The sequence below is a fragment of the Calypte anna genome, chromosome 5A (genome assembly GCF_003957555.1).
Source record: "Calypte anna isolate BGI_N300 chromosome 5A, bCalAnn1_v1.p, whole genome shotgun sequence".
NCBI classification, from domain to species: domain Eukaryota; kingdom Metazoa; phylum Chordata; class Aves; order Apodiformes; family Trochilidae; genus Calypte; species Calypte anna.
Window position 1 is genome coordinate 5,620,609 of NC_044251.1, and position 24,664 is coordinate 5,645,272.

Genomic DNA, 24,664 nt, shown 5'->3' on the forward strand with positions numbered 1-24,664 from the left:
TGACACTTTGTTTTTTTTTCTGGCAAGGGCAATCCCTAGAGTGAAGCTAAAAACCTGGTTGCTTTCAGTCATCATTAACTGTGCTCTACAGGAACAAAGTGTGAAAGTTAAGCCTTGTTTTGAAGTAAAGGCAATCTACAAAGAGGCAAGGAAGAGGAACAGCAGAAATAGGGGGTAAGGGAGCAGAGAAACAGCACACACAGCATCAAAAACCACCCACGAGTGCCTGTAATGAGCTGTGACAGAGGCAGCAGTGAAGGACTGGCCAGCAGATGCTGCTGCCATGGGAGAGATTATTTTGGGCACCACGAGCAAGAGCAGCTTCAGGAGGTTTGTCATGGACCAGTGGGTTTACCAGTTCCTTCTAGACATGCAACTGGATGAAAAGTGGAAGGATATTTCTCTTTTTTTCCAGGTCATTTGGTATTTATTGGAAGGTGGGACTGGGAGAATAGAAGCTATGCAAGGTTAGCGTCACCTATTCCAGTATGACCCAAGCTAAAGCTCCAGAAGCTGTAGAGTTGGTGCAAGAGTTTTGCACTAACCTTTCATAAATTTGATATTACAATTGGAAAATTGCCCCATTCTACTGATAAAACAGGTATGTGGTAAGACTTGCACTGCAAGACCAAGAGGAAGATGGTGATTCCAGCTTGTTTCCTTCTGTATTAATAGGATTAAAGAAAAGAAGTGCATTTGTATTCATAAAACTATAGAAAAAGTTTACTTAAAAATCACTGATGAGATCCTCCCTAGGACAAGCTGAAGAAATGTTGAGACATTTCATTATGCTTAAAGAAATAACTAGAAAGGTAGGATGCTTTAGTCAGAAAATCAGAAACATTTGTTCCCTCTCCCAGATCTTTTTCACCGAATTCACAAGTCCTCTGTCTCTTCAGCTGCTTCACAGACACAAAGAGCTGTAATCACAAATCACATTATGCTGTGCTCAGCTTCCAACAAAAAAACACTGCCAGTTGCATTTAAACAGCATCTTCCAAGCAACACCTCAGCTCTCCATTGTGTTCAAAGACATCCCTCAGTTCCTTCTCAAATGCATTCATGTTTCTCCCAAATCTGATGACTCTGGTGTTTAACTGCTGACCAGCAGAAATTTAAGAACTACCAACTTTTTTTTTTCCCCTGTGCAGTGCCAGGTCTCAGTCCTGCACATTTTTACCTCCATGTCAAGTGTAAGTAGTTCCCCTCACTAGAATTGATCCCAGTCTGGATAAAACTAAGGATGGATGTAAATCTTGAGAGAGGACAGACCTTGTTTTTGCAGTAGTAGTTCTGGTTCCCTTCATCAGTTTCTCCTCACCCTAAGCAACAGGGCACTATTACCCAGCAACAGGACAATAGGGGCAGTAGAAAAGAAGAACATTAATATTTTCTACAAGAATCCTTTTCTTTTGTGTGTGAGTTGCAGGTCATGCCTGGGGCTGAAAGCTATGATACTCCTATTCCTAGTTCCCATGGACTCCTGTTACTTTTATGTTAAAAATAATTGCAATATTACCAAGCCATTCAATTTTATTGTTAATCTCACAGAATTTTGTATCTTTCTGAAAGCCCAGATTCCTGGAACCTTGTGGGGTTTTTTCCACACATCAACAAGCAGGGATTTCTCTCTGGCACCTGTGTATCAAAAATAAGCCCAACACAGGTCAGAAAGTGATATCTTAAACTGACTTCCTGAAGGTTACTATGGCATGACTGGAGCTGACAGAGAGTAGGAAGCTTCTTTTATGCCTCTGGGTGTTTTCATCAATATGTGCAGGTTCCTGTCCAGTCAAGCCTTAATAAAAATGCTGCAAGCACTTGTGCCTGCTCAGAATCCTATTTTAAAAGCAAACTCTGGAAATCCAGGAGGTACAGATTCACACAGTCACCACCCAGGACAGTGGCAGTCTGGTGGGGAAGGCAGTAGCCCACGTGGATCATCCATGATGGTAAATCTGTGCCTGAGCTTCAGCAATTTTTATAGATTATATTTATTGAGTGATCCTCTCCAGTTGCTGGGAATACCCTGGGCTTGCCAAAAAGATGCTCTGAGGACAGAGATTGCAATAAAAGGCAGAGCATGGTAAGGAAGGGGGTGCTAGCAGGATCTTTCCACCCTCATCAATGCTTGTTTCCTTTCTCTCCTTTAGGGCTTTGGTGAGGAGATGTATGTTAGACCAGTATGGACATGTGCAGCCACATGAACTCTTAGAGAGCATGCTACATCCTCAATGTATACCTAAATGTATGGCTTGGATAGCAATTCAGGCTTGGTGGCCTGTGAGATCTGCCTCCCCATCTCCTCTCATCTGGTTGGTACCTGTCACAGCATGGTGGGGCATCTCTCTGTTTGGGAATCATGAGAATTAGTGTAGTGGCTTCCAAACCCTTCCATGGGGAACAGATATTAGGCAGCTCCATGTCCAAACTTTCTTGCTGGCCTGGTGTATGTTTGCTTCTAGACCCTCACCTGCTATTATAAGTCAGCATACATCCAAATTTCTGACTCTATGGGCTCCGTCTCCACATCTTGTTACGTGAGTTTTGTGTTTCACTCTCCTCCTATTTGTCTCATATTTAGTATATGTCCTGAGGGCAACTGCAAAAAAAACCTTGGAGAGTTGAGGGAAGGAGCTCCAGAACCTGGGCTGCATCAAAAGAAGATTTTGCCACTCTACTCTTTTGTGAGACTGCACCTGGAATACTGTGTGTGGCTTTGGAACCTCCAGCACAGAAAAGATAAAAACCTGCTGGAGAGGGTCCACAAAGATGATCAAAAGGCTGGAGAAGTTCTGCTGTCAAGCCAGGCTGAGAGAGTTGGGTTTCTGCAGCCTGGAGTAGTCTCCAGGGAGACCTTACAGCAGCCTCCCAGTATATGAAATGGGCATACTGGAAAGCTGGGGTGAGGCTTTTCACCAGAGAGGTCAGTGGCAGGACAAGGGGTAATGGTTTTAAACTGGAAGAGGGGAGATTTAGGAAAAAGTTCTTCACTGTGGGTATAGTAAGACACTGGGATACGTTGGCTAGGGAGGCTGTTGATGCCCAACCCTGGGAGTCTGAACTGACAGGAAGATGAACATGAGCCAGCAGTGTGCCCAGGTAGCCAAGAAGGCCAATGGCATCCTGGGCTGGATCAGGAACAGTTTGGCCAGCAGGTCTAGGGAAGGGATTCTGCCCCTGTACTCAGACCTGGTGAGGCCACAGCTTGAGTCCTGTGTCCAGTTCTGGGCCCCTCAGTTCAGGAAGGAGATTGAGGTGCTGGAGCGGGTCCAGAGAAGAGCAAGGAAGCTGTTAAGGGATCCAGCACAAGTCCTGTGAGGAAGGGCTAAGGAGCTGGGGGTGTTCAGGCTGGAGAAGAGGAGGCTCAGGGGAGACCTCATCACTCTCTACAACTCCCTGAAAGGAGGCTGGAGCCAGGGGGGGGTTGGGCTCTTTTCCCAGGCAACTCTCAGCAAGACAAGAGGGCATGGTCTCAAGTTGTGCCAGGGTAGGTTTAGGTTGGATATTAGAAAGAATTTCTTTACGGAGAGGGTGATCAGACACTGGAATGGGCTGCCCAGGGAAGCAGTGGATTCTCCATCCCTGGAGATATTTAAAAAGAGACTGGATGTGGCACTCAGTGCCATGGTCTGGGAACCGCAGTGGGAGTGGATCAAGGGTTGGGCTTGATGATCTCTGAGGTCCCCCAGCCGATTCTGTGATTCTATGAAGTGTTTAAGCCCAGGTTGGATGAAGCCTCCTGTAATCTGACCTAGTGGGAGGTGTCCCTGCCCATGCAGGGGGGTTAGATCTTGATTTTTAAGGTCCCTTCCAACCCAAACCATTCTGATAGGATTCTACAACCAATCATGGTTGCAGTTGAATCCTATCAAGCCACTGTCGGGCTGCAGAGCTTGCGGTAACCCCCAAACCCCCCCTCAGCCTTGCCTCTGCACCAGGGAGCTCTGTGATCATTGCAGCTCCAGTAAAGGACCCAAACACCTGATGCAGTGTTGGAGGGTGTGTGTGTGTGTGGGTGGGTGTGTGTGTGTCTGTCTGTCTGCCTGCCCTGAGCTGAAGCAGCCACTCAAGAACTTCTTCAACTCCACAGACAAACGCAGCACCCACTTTTTTTCTAGAAGCATCCTCAACACCGCTGCTATCGGGAAGGCCTGGGGATCACATCCTCGCTGTGTGTACCAACCCCAGCCCGATCTCCTCTCTCCCGCCACGGCCCCGCAGCCCCATTCGCCCCTCACGCCCCGGGGGTTCCGGCAACACCGGCAGCACCGGTACCAGCGATGGTCGCCACGCCTCCCGCGACCCCATGCAGGGGGCTGCAGGCGGGGACACACAACCCCGAGGTGATGGGAGCCACTTCCCCTCACACAGCTCCGGGGCTCGGCTAGCGACAGCCCCGACTCCCGGGCCGCCCCGTAACGCCCGCGCTCCCGCCCGCTCCGCCTATCCACAGCTCCGCGCCGCGGTTTGACCGGCGCGGGCCGCCGTAGCGCTGCCGGGCAGCCGTCCCGGGGAGGCGGGGGGCACCGGGGGCAGCGCCTGGGCGGGCGCTGGGCCCTAGGCTCCCGGAGCCGGCGTGGGGCTCAGCGCTCAGACCTCGGTCCCCCGCCTCTGGCCGAGCCTTGAGAACGCGGAGCCTCCTCCTCCCTCCCTCTCTGCCGCCGCCGCTGAGAACAGCCCTCGCCCCGCCCGCGGGGGCGGCCCGCACCGCGGCCCCTCCTCGGGGGAGGCCGGGTGCATGGTCAGGCACTGCGGGGCATCGTGGTCCCCGGCCTCGCCGGCAGAGCAGCTCCTGGGGGCCAGGTAGGAGAGGTTTAAGCGGACGGGTTAAGCTGGGGGGATAACGGGAGGAGGAGGCAGCGCTGCCCCCTCATCCCGCAGTGCTCCCGCCGCAGGGACAGGAACGGGGGCCGGCGGCTCTGCTGGCTTGGACGCCGCTCTCCTCCTCTCCTCTCTCTCCCCTTCTCCCTTTCTCGCTCTGTCTTCCCCCCGCCCCCATTTTTTCGCGGAAGCCGGGAGGATAATTTACTGCAGGCTTGGGCTGGATCCCTCTTTCTTCTTTCCCCCCACCCTTCCCGCTGGGTCTTCGGGAAAGGTGAAGGTTTGGCCGGGGGTCTGCGAGCGGTGGCAGCGGCTCCGGCTCCTCCGTGATCCCCTTTACAAGTCGGGGGTGGGGGGGTGCGGGGCTGTGAGATACTCCCTGCCTTTATTATCAGATATTACACGCTATAGATGTGTGTGCTTAAAGCATAGCTGGATTCGTGGGAGTTCAGGACTCCCCTCGTGTTTTTTTCTCAGTGTGCTTCTGCGACTTGGGGTTAATAATGAAGGACAAGCCTTGTGTGGTTTCACACTGAGGTGAAGTGGATGGGTATGGGGTAAAAAGCAAGGGGCTGGATGGACCCCGTTAATGGACTCCAGTGGTGAGGAGTTTTTGGCTGTACCATTAAAAGCTGTTAGTGAAGTGTAAAACCATCAAATTTTTGGATCTGGGGTTCGTTTTAGATGTACTAATCGATCCTTAAAGGATAATTTTTGTAGAAGACTCTGAGGATAAGTAATGCTTGCACCCACCCCTATCAAAAACGTGCATTTCTTGCAAAAAAAAAGAGATGAGAATTTATTGCAAATGTCATATTGACCCACGGGTGCATCTTTCAGTTTAGGTTACTGCTGATTTGATCCCCTGGAATCTGCAAGAGGAAAGTCTGCCAGCCTCTGAATAGCTTTGCAGTGTAACAGGAGTGGAGTTCCTGAGCATAATTGCTGAGAGATATGTGAACCAGCAGAACCAAGGCTAAGTGCATCCCTGTTTCTGCCTCAGACCTGGGCTCTTCTCCTGGCACAGTGTGTGTGTTGGGGGGGGGGGGGGTGAACACCCTCTTGGCACCTGGTGATGATGTCTGTGGAAGGGTCTACAATAACAAGTCGGATCAAAAATCTCCTTCGCTCCCCATCCATCAAGCTGAGAAGAAGCAAACCCGGGAGCAAACGTGAAGATATAGGCAGCAAGGTGAGTGCTGGGTGGTGGGGCCAGCATGCTGGAACTTTGTTGCCTAAGGTCCCCCCTATCCTAACAATGCTGCTTTGGGAGACAGGGTGTAACTGTAGAAACTGTAGAAACTGTAGAAACAGTAAAAACTGTAGAAACTGATACAGAGTTTGTGGCTTGCCTTCCAGTTGGGATCTGTGTGCTTCAGATCCTTGCTAAAGCCCACCTCCCTCTTCTGAAAAACAGTTTTTGCTTGTGCCCAAGCTGTATCAGAAGGGTTTTCCCACACTGTGGTGCGTGGAGTTGTTACAGATGGCTGACAGGAGGAATGCAATGCTGCCTCTTCCTCCATTTTCCCACTGCCAGCCTGCATTACCAGCAGCTAACCATACACAAAGACCTCTTCTTCTGTGGAAGCAATTGCTCCCAGCCCTGCAAAAGATTGGTCAGTGAGCATGTGGGTAAGGGTAGGGTGGTCTGAAAGATGGAGGGTGTGACATGTGGCTCGGGGGTGACTGTTCAGGTGGGGTCTGTGTTCCACAGGTCTGGATACGCTTTCCTCCATGATCCTTCTGTGTGTGCCTCAGACACCCTTCCCTTGGGGGGGGAGGGGGAGGAATGTCCTGTCTCCTCGATAATTGCTCCTACCTGACAAATCCATTGTTACTCGTGGTGTCGTGGAGAATTCCTGACAGACAGTCATTCACTGGGAATTGACTGCTGTCTCCAGGATGACTTAACTCTGGCTGCAGGGAGAAGAGGGGCTGGGTGGCATTGCCTTGTGCTGACAGCAGGTGCCGCTGAGTCAGGGCACCTCGTTCTGTCCCTGCCACTGATTCACGTGTAACCCCGGGCAAATCACTCAGCCTTTGCCTAGCTCTCTCTCTCTCTCTCTCTCTCTCTCTCTCTCTCTCTCTCCATAAATAGGAAGCTTAATCCCCACTCCCCATGAAGACTGGGTAATAAATAAGAAATGCTTCTAATCCATGACTGAAAAGCACATTCGTTTGTCTCAAAACAGCAGTGCTTCAAAATTTATCTCTTGGAGTGAAGAGTGTGTGTAAAACTTCAAAGGAAATAAATGGCCTTACCTAAATGGCCTGCCCCCAACAGTATCAAATCCTGGTCTCAGAATGCTGGTTCAGGATGCAGACCCCTGAGATGGCTGTGTAATATCAAGGAACACAATACCAAGGAGAAAAAAAAATCTCCTTGGCTCCCTCAGCATTGTCTGGAGGAGAGTTCTTGGTGTTTGTGCATGACCTGGCTGCATGCATGTGCTGCATTTCATGCAGCATGGTGACTGCCAGTGAAATGTGCTTTGTAGCTGTTGCTGAAGAGCAGTTTGTTGACCTCTGCTGAAAGAGCCAAAAGCCAGCTGGACCACCATGTACAGTGGGCATTGGATTCTGCCTCTCTGAGTAGGAGCTGACGTCTGCACACTCCTTTGCAGGGCTGGAACCTGATGCTGCATATCCCCTATCTGCTTCCCCCTTTTTTTTTTTTTTTTTTTTTTCTTTTTTTTTTTTTTTTTTCTTTTTTTTCCCTTGCATATTTCTTTTGGAAGAGCTCTGTTGTATCCCTTGTGCTGTCTCCCAGTGTGCAGCCACCCTGATCTCATCCCCTGGGTTATCATGGATTCATCCCACACCATTAAACCAGGACTTGAGAGCTGGATTTTGTATATCTTATTAATAAGAGCAGTTAATCAGTGAGGTGCAAAGGAACTGCTGGGGAGTTTGCAGGTAGAAGCAGTTTATCACACTGAGGAATTGGGTGCTGTTGTTGGTTTCCTAAAGGGACCTGCTCTGAATTTCCCTCAAATGAGTTATGGCTTTCCTTCAGTGGGACAGCTGAAGTGGGCAAGGCTGAAAGCAGTGGGCCCCTGACCAAAGATCCAACATATGCTGCATATCTGTGGAGATGCTCCCTCTGATGCTTCTCTGCCTTCCAAAGTGAGAAGCAGGAACCAGACCCTCTGAGTCTGCTTTGTGGTGTGAGTGTAAAAAACCTTTGGGATTGAAAATGACCATCACCCACCTCTGTCCTGGAGGATCTTTGCTGACCTGTAGGTACCAGTTTTTCAGGCATCTTGGACTTTCTGGGAAATGACTGCTCTGACTTTAGATGCATGTGACTGTAGTCACATGGAAGTATGGAAGGGCCTATGAAGCTCTGGCTACTCATCTCCGCTGAATGCTGCTTGATTACATAGGGTGAAGCAGGACTTTTGCCCTAGATGAATGCCTGAAAGATGATACAATGCTTTGCATGTGCAGGTGAAGATGAAGAGCAAGCCCTCAGCAGTTCTGAGTCCTCTGAGACCCTCGACCAGTCTGAGATGGCCAGGCACCCTCACTGGCACTGCCTTGACTTCCATGAGCTGTGATTTTTCCCCTCCAGTGGAAAGTGTCCTTGGTGTCCCTGCTCTTTCCTAAACAAGCCTTTGGCAGTGTGAGGCCTTCCAGGCTTTCTCTGTTGTTACAGACAGACCCCTTGGGCAGTTTGTTGTGCTGAAGAGAAACCCTCTGAAAATAGGCTCCATTCAGCCTTGTAAGGCTGGGCTGAATGGGGGCAGGCTGTGGGAGGCTGGCTGTGCAGCGACCTGTTTGTGCATTGCTCTGGAAGGGGGAGTGTGGGTAAGGCACAGATATTTTGCATGAGGGCTGTGCGGGACATGCAGTGTTACTTGAGAGCTGTACAAGAGAGAACTTGTTTTGTGACTTTTGTTAGGACTTATTTCTTGCCTATAATTAATGCATGGTTTTAGTGTGCAGCCCTGGGAGATCTCTGCAGGGGTAAAACTAACGAGCCAATACAGAACCATGGATATTTCTAAAAAAAAAGTAAATAAAATAAGGGGAAGAAGCAGGAGCTCTTTAAGTAATGCTTGTTGACAAATTGGAAGTCATGTTTGGTTTTGTTGGTGCTTTTTGAAAACAACTTCTGTTTTGTGGGAGTCTTGATTTTTTGTTGCTATGTGACTAGCTCTGTGTTTAGACTTTTTTTGGTGTCTTCTGATGTTCATGGCTTCAATCCTCTTTTCCTGTCCTCTCCTCTCTGTTTTTTTGTTGGGTTTTTTTGTGTGTGTGTTGAACCAATATAGATGTAGAATACAGTGACTTAAGTTTGGGCCTGTTAATTGTTGGGATTGTAACATGTCAGTGTGGTGACTGGAAGCTAAAATTTCCTCTGGTAAGTTGGTTGGCCTGAGTTCAGGTTCTAGAGGAGCACTAACCCTACCAGCAACCCAGCACACATCTCCTCACTGTGCTTGTGATTCCAATAGAAACACTGAGTTGGGAATTTGGCACTGAGTGCCCTTGAAGCAGCATCCATCACCCTGAATGAGCAGCACGGGCAGGACAGTTGAAGAGCTGAAGGGCTGAGCTGTCTCTTGTTACTAAAATGCCCTGGTTGCTGTGGTACCCTGCAGCTTGGCTACACAAATCTGTCACAGCTCACACAAGTGATGTAGCTGAGTAGGTACAGTTCCTGCAGGGGGTGTTCATATTGTTAAGCTTTACCATTGTAAATATAAGAATCTTTTTAACTGATGTGACTGTGCCTATGTTAGTGTTTATGTGTGGCTCTCTTCAGTCAAACCAGATTATGAACCTCAGAGTAGAAACAAATCACTACAAAACCTGCTACAAGCTTTTCCCTAGAACTGTAAGCCAGTGAGTCAAAGAAACACATTCGGAATTTGCTGCTTGTTTCTTTGATCTCTCCTGTGTTTCCTGAGCAAGAAATATCTCAAGTTGCCAAGCTTAAAAGAGACCTTTGACTAAAACCTGACGTTCTCCAGCAAAAAGTCATTCAGCACAGGGACTGTTGTATTGTGGTCTCCCCCCCAAAATGTCATGCTGGCACATGTAGCTGGAGTGTCTGTCTGTTCCTGCTCAATGATGCTGGGTTGGAATGGTTGGCTCTGCAAAAACCTTCCTGAGAGCTCTGGTTCTGAAAATGAGCCCTGACTAAGCTGCTGCTGGTGGGACAGGGTTGGCTGTCCTCCTTTGGTGAGCTGTGATCTGTTCTTAACTGCCAGCCTCTGGACTTCCATCAGCCTGAAGGGAGCTCCCTGGTTGGGGCAGCAGAATTCTGCATGTGTGTCTGTGTCCTGGCAGGGAGCAGGATGTGCACACCCACAGATTTTAGAGAGAAACATATTCATGGAAGCTTGAGATCCCCTCATGCCTTTTCATGCCTCTTGAATTCCCAACACAGTTCTTCAGCTCCTCAATCCTCTGAGAAGCCGCAGGGCTCAGTTAGGACCACAGGAGACTTGGAGTACTGTTTCTGGCCTCACTGTAGCTTCCTGCCTTCAGTAGGCAGTCCTTTTTTGTTTAAAAATATTATAGCTTCCAGCATGAATTAGTTTAGACCACCACTGATCTTAACTCGATCGGCTGAGAATTGCTGAACCTGAACCAGAACAAAACCAAAACCCACACAAGCTGGATTCACTGATACAAATGCTTAAAAAGTCACCAATTTACTCAGTTCCTTAAGGTGCAGCTGGGGCTTGTTTTGGAATGGGATTCTCTGTAACTTTCTGGGAACAGTTTGGTCTTGCAGCCCCAGAGACTGCTGGGTTCCTGGTGGGCAGCATTTCCCAGGGAGCTCAGGGAGCTCTGTCTGCTGCTGTCACCAGCTCTTGTTTTGGCAGGATTTGAAAGGGTCTTCTACATAATGATGGTGCATTTGAGGAGCTGTATAGTGTGGTATTGCCCTGTTCCACTCAGTTGGAGTCTGAGCAGTGCTCACCCCACCAATTCTGGCATCAATGCAGAGAGCAGCACAGCTGAGAGGATGGATCTAACCCTGGTCTGCTGCTGCTCTGCTTGTGGTGTTTCAAATCTTGTGTCATGAATGTTGCTTGGTGCTGATTGATGGCTGAGGATCTCTCTTCCAGCTCTGCACTACTCACACCCAATTGCTTTAACAGCTTAGGGGTTGCTGTCCAGAAATAGGAGGGATTTCATGTCTGTCTCTGGTCAGTGTCACTTCAAGCAGAGGACAAAGGCTGATTAACTTCTCCATAGCCAGACCTGCATTTCAGTGGCATATCTGTATCTGGGGATAGAGGCTGTGGAACAACTGAGAGGTCTCAGGGGCTGAATCCCTCCCTGCTGGGCTGCTCTGGTCCCTTCTCCTTCATCCTCAAATAATTTGGTGCTCAGGATGGCCCTGTGCTTATTAACAGTTTCTCCCACAGGTTTTCCTTGCTCCATTCTTTGCTTTATGCATGTTATACCTTGTCCTGAAATTACAGGGTGAACTGGCTAGCTCTGCTGCTCTGCATTGGAGCCAAATATGAGTGTTAAATGTGACTTATAGACACAGAGCATATTAAAGCCAAAATTTTTCTGCTGGTGGACTGCAGCACCAGTTTTCCTCTGGTTTTTGAAATACGATGGGTATGAAAGCATAGAGCCATTCAACATGTTTTAGGTTAGACATAGGAAGAAGTTCCTCAGTGTGAAATTAGTGAGACACTGGAATACATTGCCCAGGGAGGCTTTGGATTGCTCATCCCTGAAATTGTTTCAAGTCTGGGTTGGATGGAGCTTTGAGCAACCTGGCTGACTGGGAGATGTCCCAGCCCATGGCAGGTGGGTTGGAACTAGATGACCCTTAAGGTCTTTTCCAACCCAAACCATTCTATGATTCAGTGTTTGGTTTTGTAGCCTGCAGCTGTATCTGTGAACAACTGTGATCCTTCTTGACCAATCCTGAGACAAAATTGCTGGAAAGATCCACCCAAATGTCTGTCTCCCCCTAAATAATGTGCTGGTTTTACCATGAAAGACAGCAGAAGACCTCAGGGTTGTATGATGTGTTTAACAGTTGGGGTACAGTCCTGTGGATAACACAAACCAAATCATTTGCTGAGTGGCTTTACATGGTTATTCCTTCCTTTGGGTGGCCAAATGCTGCTTTCCTGGATAGTCCTGAGATCTTGGCTTGTTCTTCATCTCCTTCAGGCAGGCAGGCAGGCAGGCAGGCAGGCAGGCAGGGTATTCTGAGGAGGCAGGTGTGACTTGACTACCGTGCCTGGAAAGGCTGGCAGGCAGGTTTTGCTCGGTCCCTGCTGTGCTGGATGAGGTGTACACATACAGACTGACCACCTCCTTTGGCTTGGGGGCTGTTTTTTTCTGCAGTGGGCTGTGAAATGTGTTTTGCCAAAGACCTGGCTGGGATGGCATAGGTCAGGACCAGTCAGAGGTGTTTCAGGTGGTACATTTGACTGCCTGTTGCTCACAGCTGGTGTTCAGCGTGGTGAAGGGAAGGCAGGTGGAAAAAGGCATCCACAGAGCCAGTGGAAAGAGACCTCCTCCAAAGTCTGTCATCTCTGTCACTCACGGGCTGTGTGCTTGGCACTGCTTCTGGGGCATCACTTCATTTGTTTCAGGAGAGTGGAACAGTTGAGGTGATGTTTGGGAGTCAGGCCAGGTTGGACCACTGTCACCTAAAGGGTCTGCAACTACTCATAAAATTACTTCTGTATTTTTTGCACACTCCTCTGTGTCCAGTGGTAAGCAGCTTTAGGGCAGCATCACCATTTCCAGCTGAGGAAGAGGTAGTCAGCATTTCTTTGGCCTGGCAAAGCTGAGAAGATAATTTTCTTCCTGTTTGTCTGGTCTTAGGAAGAAGTTTCTTGCTTAGCCTTGGTACAATTTTCTCAGTGAGAGCAAAAGCAAAAAACCAGGTTGCTTTTGGCTTTTTTTTTAAAGGCCTCTTCTCACCATATGTGGGGCAGGAGTGAGGCTTACATGGTGCTCAAGCAGAATGAAGCCCTGATACCAGTGCTGAGTGATCCCAGCCAAGGTCTGAATAATTCAGTAGCACCGAGCCCAGTTTCAGTCACTTCAGGCTGCTGTTTGTGGCTGCCATACCTGCCCCCACAGAGCTGCAAGTTTCCTGTGCATAGTAAGGCTGCTGTGTGCTCTTTGCTCTGGATTCCAGCTCCAATTGTGGGCTGCTCCCTCTGACTGAAATCCTGTGGGCTCTGCTGAGTCCGTACCCACCAGAGAGTGGCTACTGCAATTCAGAAGAACCTCCCACTATTTGGCTTTCATCACAGTGCTGTTTAGCCTTGCCCTGAGCATAGCTGCATGCTGAGCAAGGAAAATACCACCGAGGCCTGTGGCTGCTGCAGTGGATCTGGGCCCTGTAATCTGTCTTCAAAAGGTATTAGTGGAAAGTTGCTTGGATTTGGATGACCATAGGTTGCAGGAGCATCCCACCTCTGCCTTGCTTTGGTGAGCATTGGACAGACATGTGATAATAGAAACCTGGCCCAGAGGAGCTTCAGGCTTTAAAAAACAAAACAAAACCAAACCAAAGACAGTGGTGGGGTAGAATGGACATTCTTTTCCTATACAAACAGGGCTCCAAACTCTCACAGGAAGTCTGAGGAAGACCTAGAAATTGGATCCTGATCTCATGAGGCCAAATCTTAGCCTAAGCCACAAATCCCACTGTCTTGCAGATTACCAGGGATGTTTCTCAGCTCCCCCATGTGATAGCTGGGTGTTCATTTATGATTATTTGCTTCAAAGTCCCCAGACCATGATGTTGCAAATGCTGACTTGGTTCCAACTGTCACTGATGATTTCAGTAGCTCTGCTGGCGATGACTTTCCAGGAGGCTCAAGCACATCAAGTACCATATAAATTAGAGATGTGGAGTCACCAGGAAGCCTTGTAATTTTGCTAGTGTCCCAGGAGACCAGTACTGTTGTTAGCTACTGTGGGGAAACTCTGTTTGAAAATAGTACTATAGAAAAATCTATGAACTGTTGTTGTGTTCAGTGTTTCCAAGCCAATAGCAATAAAAGGCAGTCTCACTTACTCTCCCAAATACAGTGTTAAAATTCACAATTGGTCAAGATGGCTGATGTAATATAACAACTAATGTGAGATTTCTTACCCTGTGGAACTTGAAAAATTACATTCTCTCCTTACAGTGATGGTTCTTTAATTTCTGCATCTCCCTAACACATTACATAGGTAGACTGGAACTTCCCTGCCATGGGTCCTGTGTCTGGAAGAAAATAGATTATTAGAGATTGCATAGTAGTAGAGAGTCACAACATTTAAGAAATGGCTTGAGAACAAGCAGATGCAAGAGTGTGTGGAAGAAAGAGAAAGCAACTTGATAGCAATAGATTCAGGAATACAGACTTGTAAAGCTCTCTGCTTCTTTTTTTCCAAGCAGGCATGGTGAAAATCAGAAACCCTTCCCTGTGGATTGGCAGGCCCAGCACAGGGCAGTTGTTTGAAGTGCTGCAGTGTTAGCTGTGATTCCTGTGCTCAGCACAGAACCTTTGAGCTCTCCCAAGGGCTTTGAAATTAGTATCTCTGAGTAGCACATAAGGGGCTCCTTGCTTTTGAACTAAAAGCTCCTTGTTTGTACTAAGGGACTAAAAAAAAAAAACAAAACCAAAGCAAAACCCAAACCAAACCAACAACAAAAAAAACACCCAGAAAAATAAAGCAAACAAAAAACCCAATGAAAAAAAAACAGCTGCCATTGCTGAGCCCAGAGCTTTGCACCAGCTGCTGGAACATTGAATAGAAGTGAGGGTGGAAGGAGTGTCTGCAGGTCCTGCCTCCTTTGCTCGTGGTGCTCAGAACTTGCTCTGCTCTGTGCTTCCTGGAGCCATGACTGGAACCATCAGGATGGGGATGCTGCTGGAGGTATCTGGAATGGGATGAGTGTAAGGGTGTACTTGGCCAAGTGCCTGCCTGTGCTAGAAACAATCTTAAAGCTGAGCTTTCACATCAACCTCTCTTAATGGTTACACAGCATCAAAAGTCTGTGGTTTTGTGAAATGCAGTTAATGGGCTTGGGTTCTGTGCTTTGCTTTTCAGTCTGTCTCTGGGCCCTTTTTTTTTCCCCTTCAAGTGTAAAACAGGCAGGATACTTATGCACTTTTTGAAAAGTGTCCCAGCACCCAGGGCTTTAAAACAGGTGTGTAACTCCTTGCATTTGGCGTTATCTCCCAGTTTTGAACTAGATACAGTGGTCCTAAGTGCAGTTTTCAGACATGCTTTGGGGTGTCATCCTTCTCAAGCTGCTGACATGCAAAGCAAAAGCATTGCTGTTACCTGGACCTGACAAAATTGGGATCTGCTTTGTTTAAGCCCATCTGCTCCCAGCTCACCTGGAATTCTTGGACTGCATTGTGGCCAGACAGGCTTCAGAAGAAATTCTCTGTATGTTGCCTGACTGTGAGGGTGTTTCCCCATTCTGTGCCCCAAACCCTGCTGTGGCCTTGGTGGTGGTGACAAGATGACAGAAAATGCTCTTTATGAAATACATAACACATTTCTGATAGTGGTGCAACAAACCTCAATGGATGTTAGTCTTTTTTAAAACTCTGAGCTCCTTGGGAAGCTGGAATTGGGATTCCACCTTCTCCAGCACTGGGAGGATAATCTTCCTTCCTGATAATCCACGCTTTGCACAGCGTGTCTCTGCAGGCTTCCCCAGCTAAGCTGCTGAGATGGATTTTGCATGCAGTCAGCAGTGTGAATGGCATTGGGGGAAGATGAGGGTTGGGTTGGTTACTTCCTCCTCACCGGTGTTGGTAACTTCTGGACCAGAGGGTCTCCTGCATCACCGCTGTGGTGGGTGGCTTCTAGATGGTTGCTTTGCTCACTTGCTTTTTCTTGGCTCACTTGCTGTAGCGGGGCTGCAGATCAGCTTTTTGATGTCCAAGATTTGATATAAATATATGTATCTTTTTTTTCTTTTGTGGAGCCATCTGTGGAAAACTGAGAGTGGTGATGGGGAAAAAGGATGCAGTGCCTGGATTATCTCTACTGTGCATCCGAGCCACTCCAGGTCCTTGGAATTAACATCTCTGCCCAGTAGTTAATGAAATAGTCAGGGAGCTGATTCATGGCCTCCTGCAAGGGGTTCTGGACGGGAGGCGAGAACCGATACCGGACCTGGCTGCTTGCTGGCACCTTCACAGCCGGATCGGCACCTCCTGCCCCTGCTTCTCGCACGTCCGCAGCTCCGCCGCTGCCCCGCTCCCTCCCTCCTTCCCCCGCCGCCTCCCTCTCGGGAGTTCGGCCCCGGCCCGGTCCGGTTCGGTTCCCGGTGCGCTGCCCGGGGGCGGGAGCGGCGGCTATTGCCATGGAGACGCCTTCCCGCCAATGTGGGGCGGACCCTCGGGAGGGGAGCGGCGGGAGGAATGGGGATGGGAATAGAGATGAGGATGGGAATGCCGCCTTTGAGGGGTTTTTCCTCTCCCCATGCTCTTCCTCCTCTCTTCCCCATGCTCTTCCTCTTCTCCCCCCCATGCTCTTCCTCCTCTCCCCCCCATGCTCTTCCTCCTCTCCCCCCCATGCTCTTCCTCCTCTCCCCCCCATGCTCTTCCTCCTCTCCCCCCCATGCTCTTTCTCCTCTCCCTCCCAAGCTCTTCCTCCTCTCCCCATGCTCTTCTTCCTCTCCCCCCCATGCTCTTCCTCCTCTTCCCATGCTCTTCCCAGAGCCAGCACCCTGGGATAATAAGCCCGTGAAGGTTAATTTAAACACAGGTTTTGGAAAAAAACCAGGCAAACCAAGCTTCCAGTCTAGACAAACCCTATATAATATGCTCACAGTCTGTGTCTCCAGACGGTGTCTGGCCCTTCGTGGTGGGGCCCTGGTGTCCAAGGTTCCAGGCTGACCCACAAGGCTGGAAGATAATACCAGGATGGCCTTGGGAATAAGATCATAGAGGATATGGATGCAGGAGTTGGATTGGGCAGCTTCCAGCTCTGCATCTTTGCTGAGGGAACTTAACAGTTTTCTTAGTTTGGGAAAATCTGCCTCTTCCTTTTGTAAAAGGACAGGTTTTCTACAGGGTACCAGACACCTGGGGAACTCTGAGGTTACCAGGGGCTGGAGAAACATTCCTTGCTTTGGAGAGCCCTGTGGTGTTCCAGTGGGAAGAGGAGAGGGCTTGAAGAAGGCATTTAGTTTTGCTGTCAGTGCTTTTCAGAGGTTTAACACAATTGGGAGCACTCATCACCTCCCTACTGCCTAAAGGTTTGTTGGCAAGCAACAGAGCCTCCTTTTACTGGTAGTTTTTTTTGGCACTTTGGGCCTGTTGTAGTGGGAGGGGTAATCTGGCTGCCTTTGCCAGCAGCCCTGGCTGAGAAGGGGAAGAGGCTGAGTAAACATTACTGGAACTCTCCAGGCAGAGAGGAGGTGATATTCCTCCTCTGGGATGTGGGTAAGGGACCTGCGGGCCTGAAGTAAGTTTTGTAGCTTTTGGGGTTGGTTGAATTGGAGAGTTCTTGTGCTGAGGGGGTGGCAGAAGAGTAAATCATCAGTGATCTACGTGAGCTATGGAAGAAGTCAGGGCAGAAGGAAGGGCTTAGAAGCAAAATCCATTATAAAATGTCAAAGCAGATGGTTTTTCTTAGTGTAGTGGGTCTTGTCCCTGGGCAGCAGAGGGAATGCTGCTTACACATTGTGACCATCCTTCCCAGAAAGGGATTTACTCCCAGCTCTGCCTGAGGTCTGTCCTGTGTCCTGCTCTCCCACTCTCTAGCATGATTTAATTTGGATGCTTTTCTCAGATCCCTAGAAAGGAAAGTACTGTAAACATCTGCCAAGCAGGATTTTGCATTATAGAGCATACTGAACTTATGGCATGGATATGTTTCTGTTTTTCTGAGAGCGTGTGTGTTTAATAGGAAGAACATCCTCTGTTCTGGTTGAGTGTATTTTACTTAGTGTGCTGTTAGTACATTAATTTAAAGCTTACTCCTTTCCCTTTGCTTACACAATGTCACTGGCATTGTATTACAGCTCTAACATACACAGTCTTGCACAACTCTTTGTGTAACATTTTTACCACTGTGATGACCTTGAAGGGTTTAAAAGAAGACTGAATGCAAACTCTGGCACTGTTCCTGCAGATAGTTAAGCATGCACTTCAATTTGTGTGAGGTAGGATGAGCACCAGTATTTCTGTTTCACCCAGTGTATGTCAAGCTAAGTGCCTCTGTGGCCAATTGCAAAGTTAAAGTCTCTATATCATGATTAATTGCATATATGTAACTAATTGTATGTGAGCACATGCCTTGTAAGTATATATATTTATATCATGCAATGGTCTCTATGTTGTTTTGACCAGCACAGCTGCACTTGGTCCATAAATCCATATTCCCTGGGCATGTTGCTAACCAGTCCTGTGAAGCCTGGACCAGAGATTGTTTCTCTTTCCCTGTTTCCCATCCCCCACATAAGCAGTTAACTAGAGCAGTTATCTTTTTCTTATGTACCCCTATCATCATCCCCAAAATGTGAACTTGGTTTCCCCTTTTCTTCACAGTTAGTGTCTCCCTGACTAAGCATTCTCTGATCCAAACAAGACGCTATCCTGACATGTTCAGAAAGGGCAGTTTCATCCCTGAAGTTATAAACAGATTTATGCATGGATAAAGCTTTATACACCAGGACAAGGAACACCCATCTCTGCAGAGGCCTGAGGTGGTGGTCATTAATTTTTCCACAAAAGATGCCTTTTGCCTTCTGAAATGTTGATTTATGCTTTCTTCCTCTTTAAAGTCCAGTCCTGTTGGCGTCAGACATAAGAAAAGGTAACACTTTTTTTAGAAAACCCTCCAGTATTCATCTGTTGCAGACAAAAATGTAATGAAGGGTTATTTTAATGTATTCTGAGAAGTCTGGCACAGCTGTCTTTGCAGCCCATGGGAGGAACAATCTGCTGAAAGGCATAATAGTTATCAACTGGTATTTATCTCCATGTGGTAGCAGGAGCACCCTGCTTTAGGAGAGGGAGTACAGGAGACACTTTGCGTCCCTGTGGGCTGCTGCAGGGGGTTTGGCTCACCAAGGGTCATCTTAAAACCCAGACCTAGCACTGATGTCAGCATCCTGTGGGTTTGTGGCAGGTGCCTCTCATCTCCGTGTCACTGAGGTCCCTGGAACCAGTGCCGGGGAAGTACATTTTAGATCTTGGTCTGTGGCTCCTGAGCCTTGCTGTTCTTATTTCTGTCCTGTTCATGAGCTTAGGGATATTGGACTGAGGTCTGACTCATTAAAATATGATAGCACTACTGGTATTTTCTGTCTAAGCAGGGTTTGCAAATAGAGATGTACAAATCTCACCATCTTTTGTTTGCCCAGCCCTTAAGTTTATAAGATTACTATAAAATGCAAGTGGATACTGGCAGATGCTCTCTGTACAGCATGTCTGTCCTTACGTTGGCACACACCCTGGTCACCTTTTGTGGTCTTTTGGCACTCAGACACCATGTCTTGATGTGACAAGAGCTGGCTGTAAACTTACAGCTATAAATCTGTTGGGGCTCTAGTGGAAGTCTGTCAGTTCTGTGTAGGTGGTGAGTGGCTTGCTCAGCTTCTGGGTGGATTAATTGTTTTTTTTAATTATTTATTTTATTTTATTTTTCTAAGACAGCTTGTAATTCTGCAGTGCTGGTGCCTGTTCTGGTCACAGTGGAGCAGAGTGAACAGTGTTTATGGGACATTCTTTCCAATTGCTATGGTCCAAACATATGTACACCAGCACTGAGTTACTTCTGCCTGGAATTAAGCCACAGAGCTATATATAAAATATGTTTGAACTATTGCAGTTATGTTGTTGTTATAAATAGGAGAAAGGGGTAGCACCAGGGCTTCCCTTCCTTAGGGATTTGAGAAGACTTTCCAGTGCTCCATCTTCAGTGGAAAAGGCTGAGGAAGGTGACTGAAAGCAGCAACAAAATGCTAGATGGCCAACCTGTAGGGAAAAGCATAAAGTTCAAGATATTTGGGTCTGGAGCATTGGCATCCTACTTGACCAGTTGTCCAGGTCTTTTCTTTTGGGATGGAACATGTCAGGAACCCCACAGTTTGCAGGGACCTTATTCCTCAGAGCCCCAGGGTTTGGTCTCTGACAGCCCATTGGGTTCTTGTGACTCCAAAGCTGCTGCTGAGTTTTCTTCAGCTCCTGCTGGCAGATGTTTCTGTCCTCTGAGCTATTAGACGAGTAGTCTGGGTTCAGGTGGAGCTTCTGGTTGCCTTGGTCACCATGTTGTCACACATGGGAGGGAGTGCTTGTTTGTCTCAGGTAATTTGCAGACAGATTCTTCCAGTATATTGACTCCTAAGTGCTTTATGGCAGGTATCAACCTGTGAAGCTCTAAGGATGTAAAAGAGGCAAGGTTTGTAGGTAAAAGTAATGTCTTAAACAGATTGATACTGTTAGAAGAAGAGAGGGAAGACTGTGGACAGGTGGGAACGTTTTCAGGGTTGAGTTCTCCAGGGACAATTCTCTACCATACTTTCTTTCACAATTTTATTTTTTAAGAGCCTGAATCATCTGTTTTACTGTCTTACAACACTAACAGGCAGTCAGCTCCACTTCATCCATCACCTTTGCTCTGGTTGCTGATGGGAATTGCAGCCTGGTGTCACAGAGGGGTCAGTTCCTGTGCAAGGGTGAAAGTAAAGCTTGGATCCAGCTGTTGCCCACAGCTACCAGTGCACCACAGCAAGGAGCAAACAGGAACTACATGGAAGCTTTAAAGATACCTTTTTGCTGGGGGAACTGCAGTTTGAGCAGGGGTAGCAGTATGGTTCAGTACAAATCACAGTCAGCAGGGATGTTCTGACTCTTAAGCATTGCTTTGCTGTTGAGTCTTACTTCTTGTCCTTCATGTGTTTGTCTGCTTTCTATCTAACTGGTTTAAACTGTAGAGACATACTTAGGACTAGTAGTTCAGGTGTTTCTGTACTACATGTGTCACTTGGAATTATTTCTTACCAAGACAGATTCTGCTAAATGTTTCTGAGTGAGTGAATGCATCTAAAGCTACTGACCAGAAAAATCAGGCATTGGGAGCATTGCTGAAGACTGGAGTTCCATAATATCTTTTTTTAGGCTCTGTTTTATACAGCTGCTTTTTTTTTTTTTTCCTTTCTCTCTCTCTCTCTCTTCTTTCTTTCTTTCTTTCTTTCTTTCTTTCTTTCTTTCTTTCTTTCTTTCTTTCTTTCTTTCTTTCTTTCTTTCTCTTCTCTCTCTCTCTCTCTCTCTCTCTTTCTTTCTTTCTCTCTTTCTGTCTCTTTCTGTCTCTTTCTGTCTCTTTCTGTCTCTTTCTGTCTCTTTCTGTCTCTGTCTCTTTCTTTCCGTCTTTCCGTCTTTCTTTCCGTCTTTCTTTCCGTCTTTCTTTCCGTCTTTCTTTCTGTCTTTCTGTCTTTCTTTTTCCTAAGAACTTAACGTGCAAACAGAAGCACATTGTGCAGTTCTGAAGGAGCAGGAGTTTGTGTGCCTGAATCTACGGCTTTCTGAATTTCTAAACAAGGGCAGTGAAGAAATGGTGGTAGTTGTAATGGCTGATTTTTAGAAGTAGGGCAGGAGGTTGTAAGAAAACCAAAGGTGTTTTTAAGCCTGTGGATTGCTTCCTCTGAGTGTGTTTTCCCTTTTTCAGTTCTCACATTAGGTAATTCTACCAGTTATCCATGCTCCTGAGCCTAGGGGAGACCTGCTCTTCCAGTTACTCACTTTGTTTCAGGGCTTTAAGTCACTTAGATGGCAGCCTGTTCCCTTTTTCTTTTTGTTAAATCACCTTTAACAACCTCCTCAAATAAGTCAGCTTATGTTGGACTTGTGCCTCCTGTTTAAAGACTTAGTTTCCGGAAAAGAAACTGAAAAGGTGCTTGGAAAAAATCACAGGAAGAAGTGATTTAAGGTAGAGGTGGAGAAGGAAAGTGGGCTTAATGAATATCTTTATAACCTTTTTTCTCTCAGAGTGGTCTATTGTCTAGTGATGACATCCTGTGCGTGGAAGGGCAGAGAATCAGTGGTTTCCTGGTGCTGACTTGCAGGGAGAGTTATTCAGGTCTTTGGGATGCTGGGTCTAGGCCATAAAACTTGCAAGGAATTTTAACTGCTTGGAAAAGACTAACCCAAGTTCTGTACCTGTGACTGTGTCTGATGAGTGCCTCTCCTGTAGTACCAGTTTGCATCTTTGAAGCAGAATGTGCTGTGAGTACCTGTGTGATCTCATGTGGGTTTGCTGGAGTTGTCCATGCTGGTGGCTGAGCAGCAGGTGCAGTGACAAGGACACAGTATTACTAGTGAAGGACTTCCCAACTGTACTGGAACAGTGGCAGCAGGGTGGCTGAGGAGACAATGGAAATCAGTGCTTGTGCTGTTCCCTTAAGTTTGTTTTCTCAGCCTGTGGCCTGCGTTCACGTTTACTGCTTCTCCTGGAGGACATGGTCTCCTTTCTAGGGGGACAGAAGGAAACTCTTGGATGCTAAATATGCATGTTGAGTGACAGATGCAAAGAGCTCCTTAATTCTAGGATGCATGAGGGGCAGATGATGATAAAGTCTCTTTTGTAAGAAGCTTATTCCACAGGGCAGAGAGTAGGGAGTGCAGGAAGGGATTGTCGAGAGCAAGGCAGTAAGTGTTGGCTGGGGGTGGGCAGGAAGCAAGGCTGGCTACTTCTGTATATCCTGATCAGTTTGGGAAAAAAAAAAATCTCTGATCCTTTAATTTGGTTAATTTTTAAGTATTCTTTGAAAATGTTGTCCCTAGCCTCAAAGAAAAGTGAGATAAAGCAATGGTGGGGCATAGTCCAATGCAGTAGGTAGCTGCTAGGACTTGGGAAGAAGGTGAGTTTATTCCCAGCTCTGCTGCTCATTTGTTGCATTCCCATGATCAAGATAGTGTACCTCAGTGCTTCTGGGTTTTTTTGCCATCCAGTCCTCTTATATCTGCATATAGATTGCACGCTGTGTGGAAGTAGATGTTGTTACCTGCTCTAAGCACAGGAGGCCTTCATGTTGGAACTTCTTGCAAGTACTGTGAAAAAATAATAAATAATCCAGACAATACCTAGGTAAAGATAGAATACTAATCTCTTTATCACCTGACTCCTTCTGTAGGGATTTGGGCTGTGTGATAAATGCTGTGTACTCGCTCTGTCCTTCTGATTCTATTTATTCCAATTTTAGCATCTTTGAAATTGCTGCTAAGTGGTTTTTTTTAATATAATTTTAATCGGCTTACAGCAAGACCATTTTCTAATCTCCTGAGGATGTGAGTAGGTCCTATCCCTTCTGGCATCACTGCAGTCTCAGGGAGATGGATGTGTGTGAGGACAAGGTGTCTAGTCCTGGAGTGGTTCAGGTGTTAGAGGCAGGAGGCTTCGGGCACCAGGAGAGGTGAACTCTCTGACCTCCTGTGGAGGGGCCAGGTACCTGCTCTGTCTGAGGAATCTGGGCATAAAAAGGTGAGGCTTTTACATACAGAGATTCTTTTTAAATCTTTCCTGAGGAGCTGAATACACTACTTACAGGTGTCCCCTTCTCTAGAAGACCTGTGTGGTCGCCTTCATGGCAATGAGGGCTGCGTAGGTAGATGGCTTTTAGGACAGAATTGCTATGCAGATTGGTGGAGAAGGATACAAATAAATTGATTTAGCCTGAGATGTTATGCGTGAGTAAAGAAATCACAAATGAATTATGAATGTCACCTCAGGCAGTGTGATCAGAAGGCTTTCCTTTTTACATAACTTGTGTGTTTCTGTTCTTGGACTCCAGGCCAAGCAGTAAGTTCTCCCCCCAACCCTTGTCAGACAGCGCACTGATCCATTTATACCAAAAATAAGCCCCAGTGAGAAGAAATTAAGGGCAAGGGGACCGTAACGTGGTGCTTCCCTAGAAGTGCTGAGATGTGGCTTTCCTTCTGTGACTCCTCATGGGAGGGTTAACTGTGGGGAAAGCTTTCTGTGCCCTCTCTTTTGGTCTCTCTTTCCTGCGTCCAAGTTTAGTTCGAACGTATGTGTTGTTTATAGGATTTAGCAGGAGGTGATTTAGGATGGAGCTCCACAGCAGTATCAGTATCAGAAACAGTGTGTTATGACCCATGTGTTTGACTTCTCTGCAGTCAGGAGTTATGTGGGGCTGCCACAGCTTCCTTGGAGTGGGTGCCTGTTTCTGACACGAAGCTGTGGGCTGTTGTAGTTAGGAGGAGATTCAGCTCGGGGCCAGAGCCATGGGGAGGGACTTTGGCAGAGCCACAGATGGAGCAGCCTTGCCAGCCCGTGCCTGCATCCCTGTTTGGCTCTTTTCCTTGTTCTTTTCCCTTGCTTCTTGTGAGTGCTAAAGGCTGGGCGAAACAGAGGGGAAGGAGCCTTTCCTATCTGGGAAGTGATGATTAACCATGATAAACAGTGACCCTTACACAAGAGAACCGTTTGTTCCTCCTTGATTTCAAACCCTTATATGAGTAACTGAAATGCTGCCCAAGGGAGCTGTACTTTTTTTTTTTTTTTTTTTCTTCTCACTGAAGGACTTCCATTGCCTATATTCAGGCCCTGTGTGGGGATTTGAAGGAGACCAATATTTAACACTGCCAGAAAGTCAGGACTTGCTTCCTTTCACCTCCGCTGATGGGACGGACTGGTGGGAAGTATGGATTGTATCTAATCCTGTTACAGACAGCAAGAAAGGTGCAGGGAAAGGTGAACTGGTTCCTTTTTCTAATACAAAGAAAAAAAATCCACTGGGCTAATATCTGTGTGGGAGAGCAAAAACACCCCCTACATTATGTCTGGTATCTCACTTTCTTCTCTTTCCTTGTGAAAAAGTAATACATGTTTGCAAATTGGAAAAATCTGTTCC

The 24,664-nt window shown here is 47.3% G+C and overlaps 1 protein-coding gene across 2 annotated transcripts in view; it reads left to right on the forward strand.

Moving 5' to 3' along the window:
• The first annotated feature begins 4,563 nt into the window (after positions 1–4,563).
• Positions 4,564–24,664, forward strand: part of MAPKBP1 (mitogen-activated protein kinase binding protein 1) — a 102,932-nt gene continuing 82,831 nt past the window's right edge. For both annotated transcript variants that reach the window (XM_030452619.1, XM_030452620.1), the window contains exons 1-2: positions 4,564–4,806; positions 5,665–6,016. In XM_030452619.1, the coding sequence (XP_030308479.1) occupies positions 5,900–6,016 (117 nt within the window). In that variant the 5' untranslated portion in view covers positions 4,564–4,806; positions 5,665–5,899. The remainder of the gene's footprint in view (positions 4,807–5,664; positions 6,017–24,664) is intronic.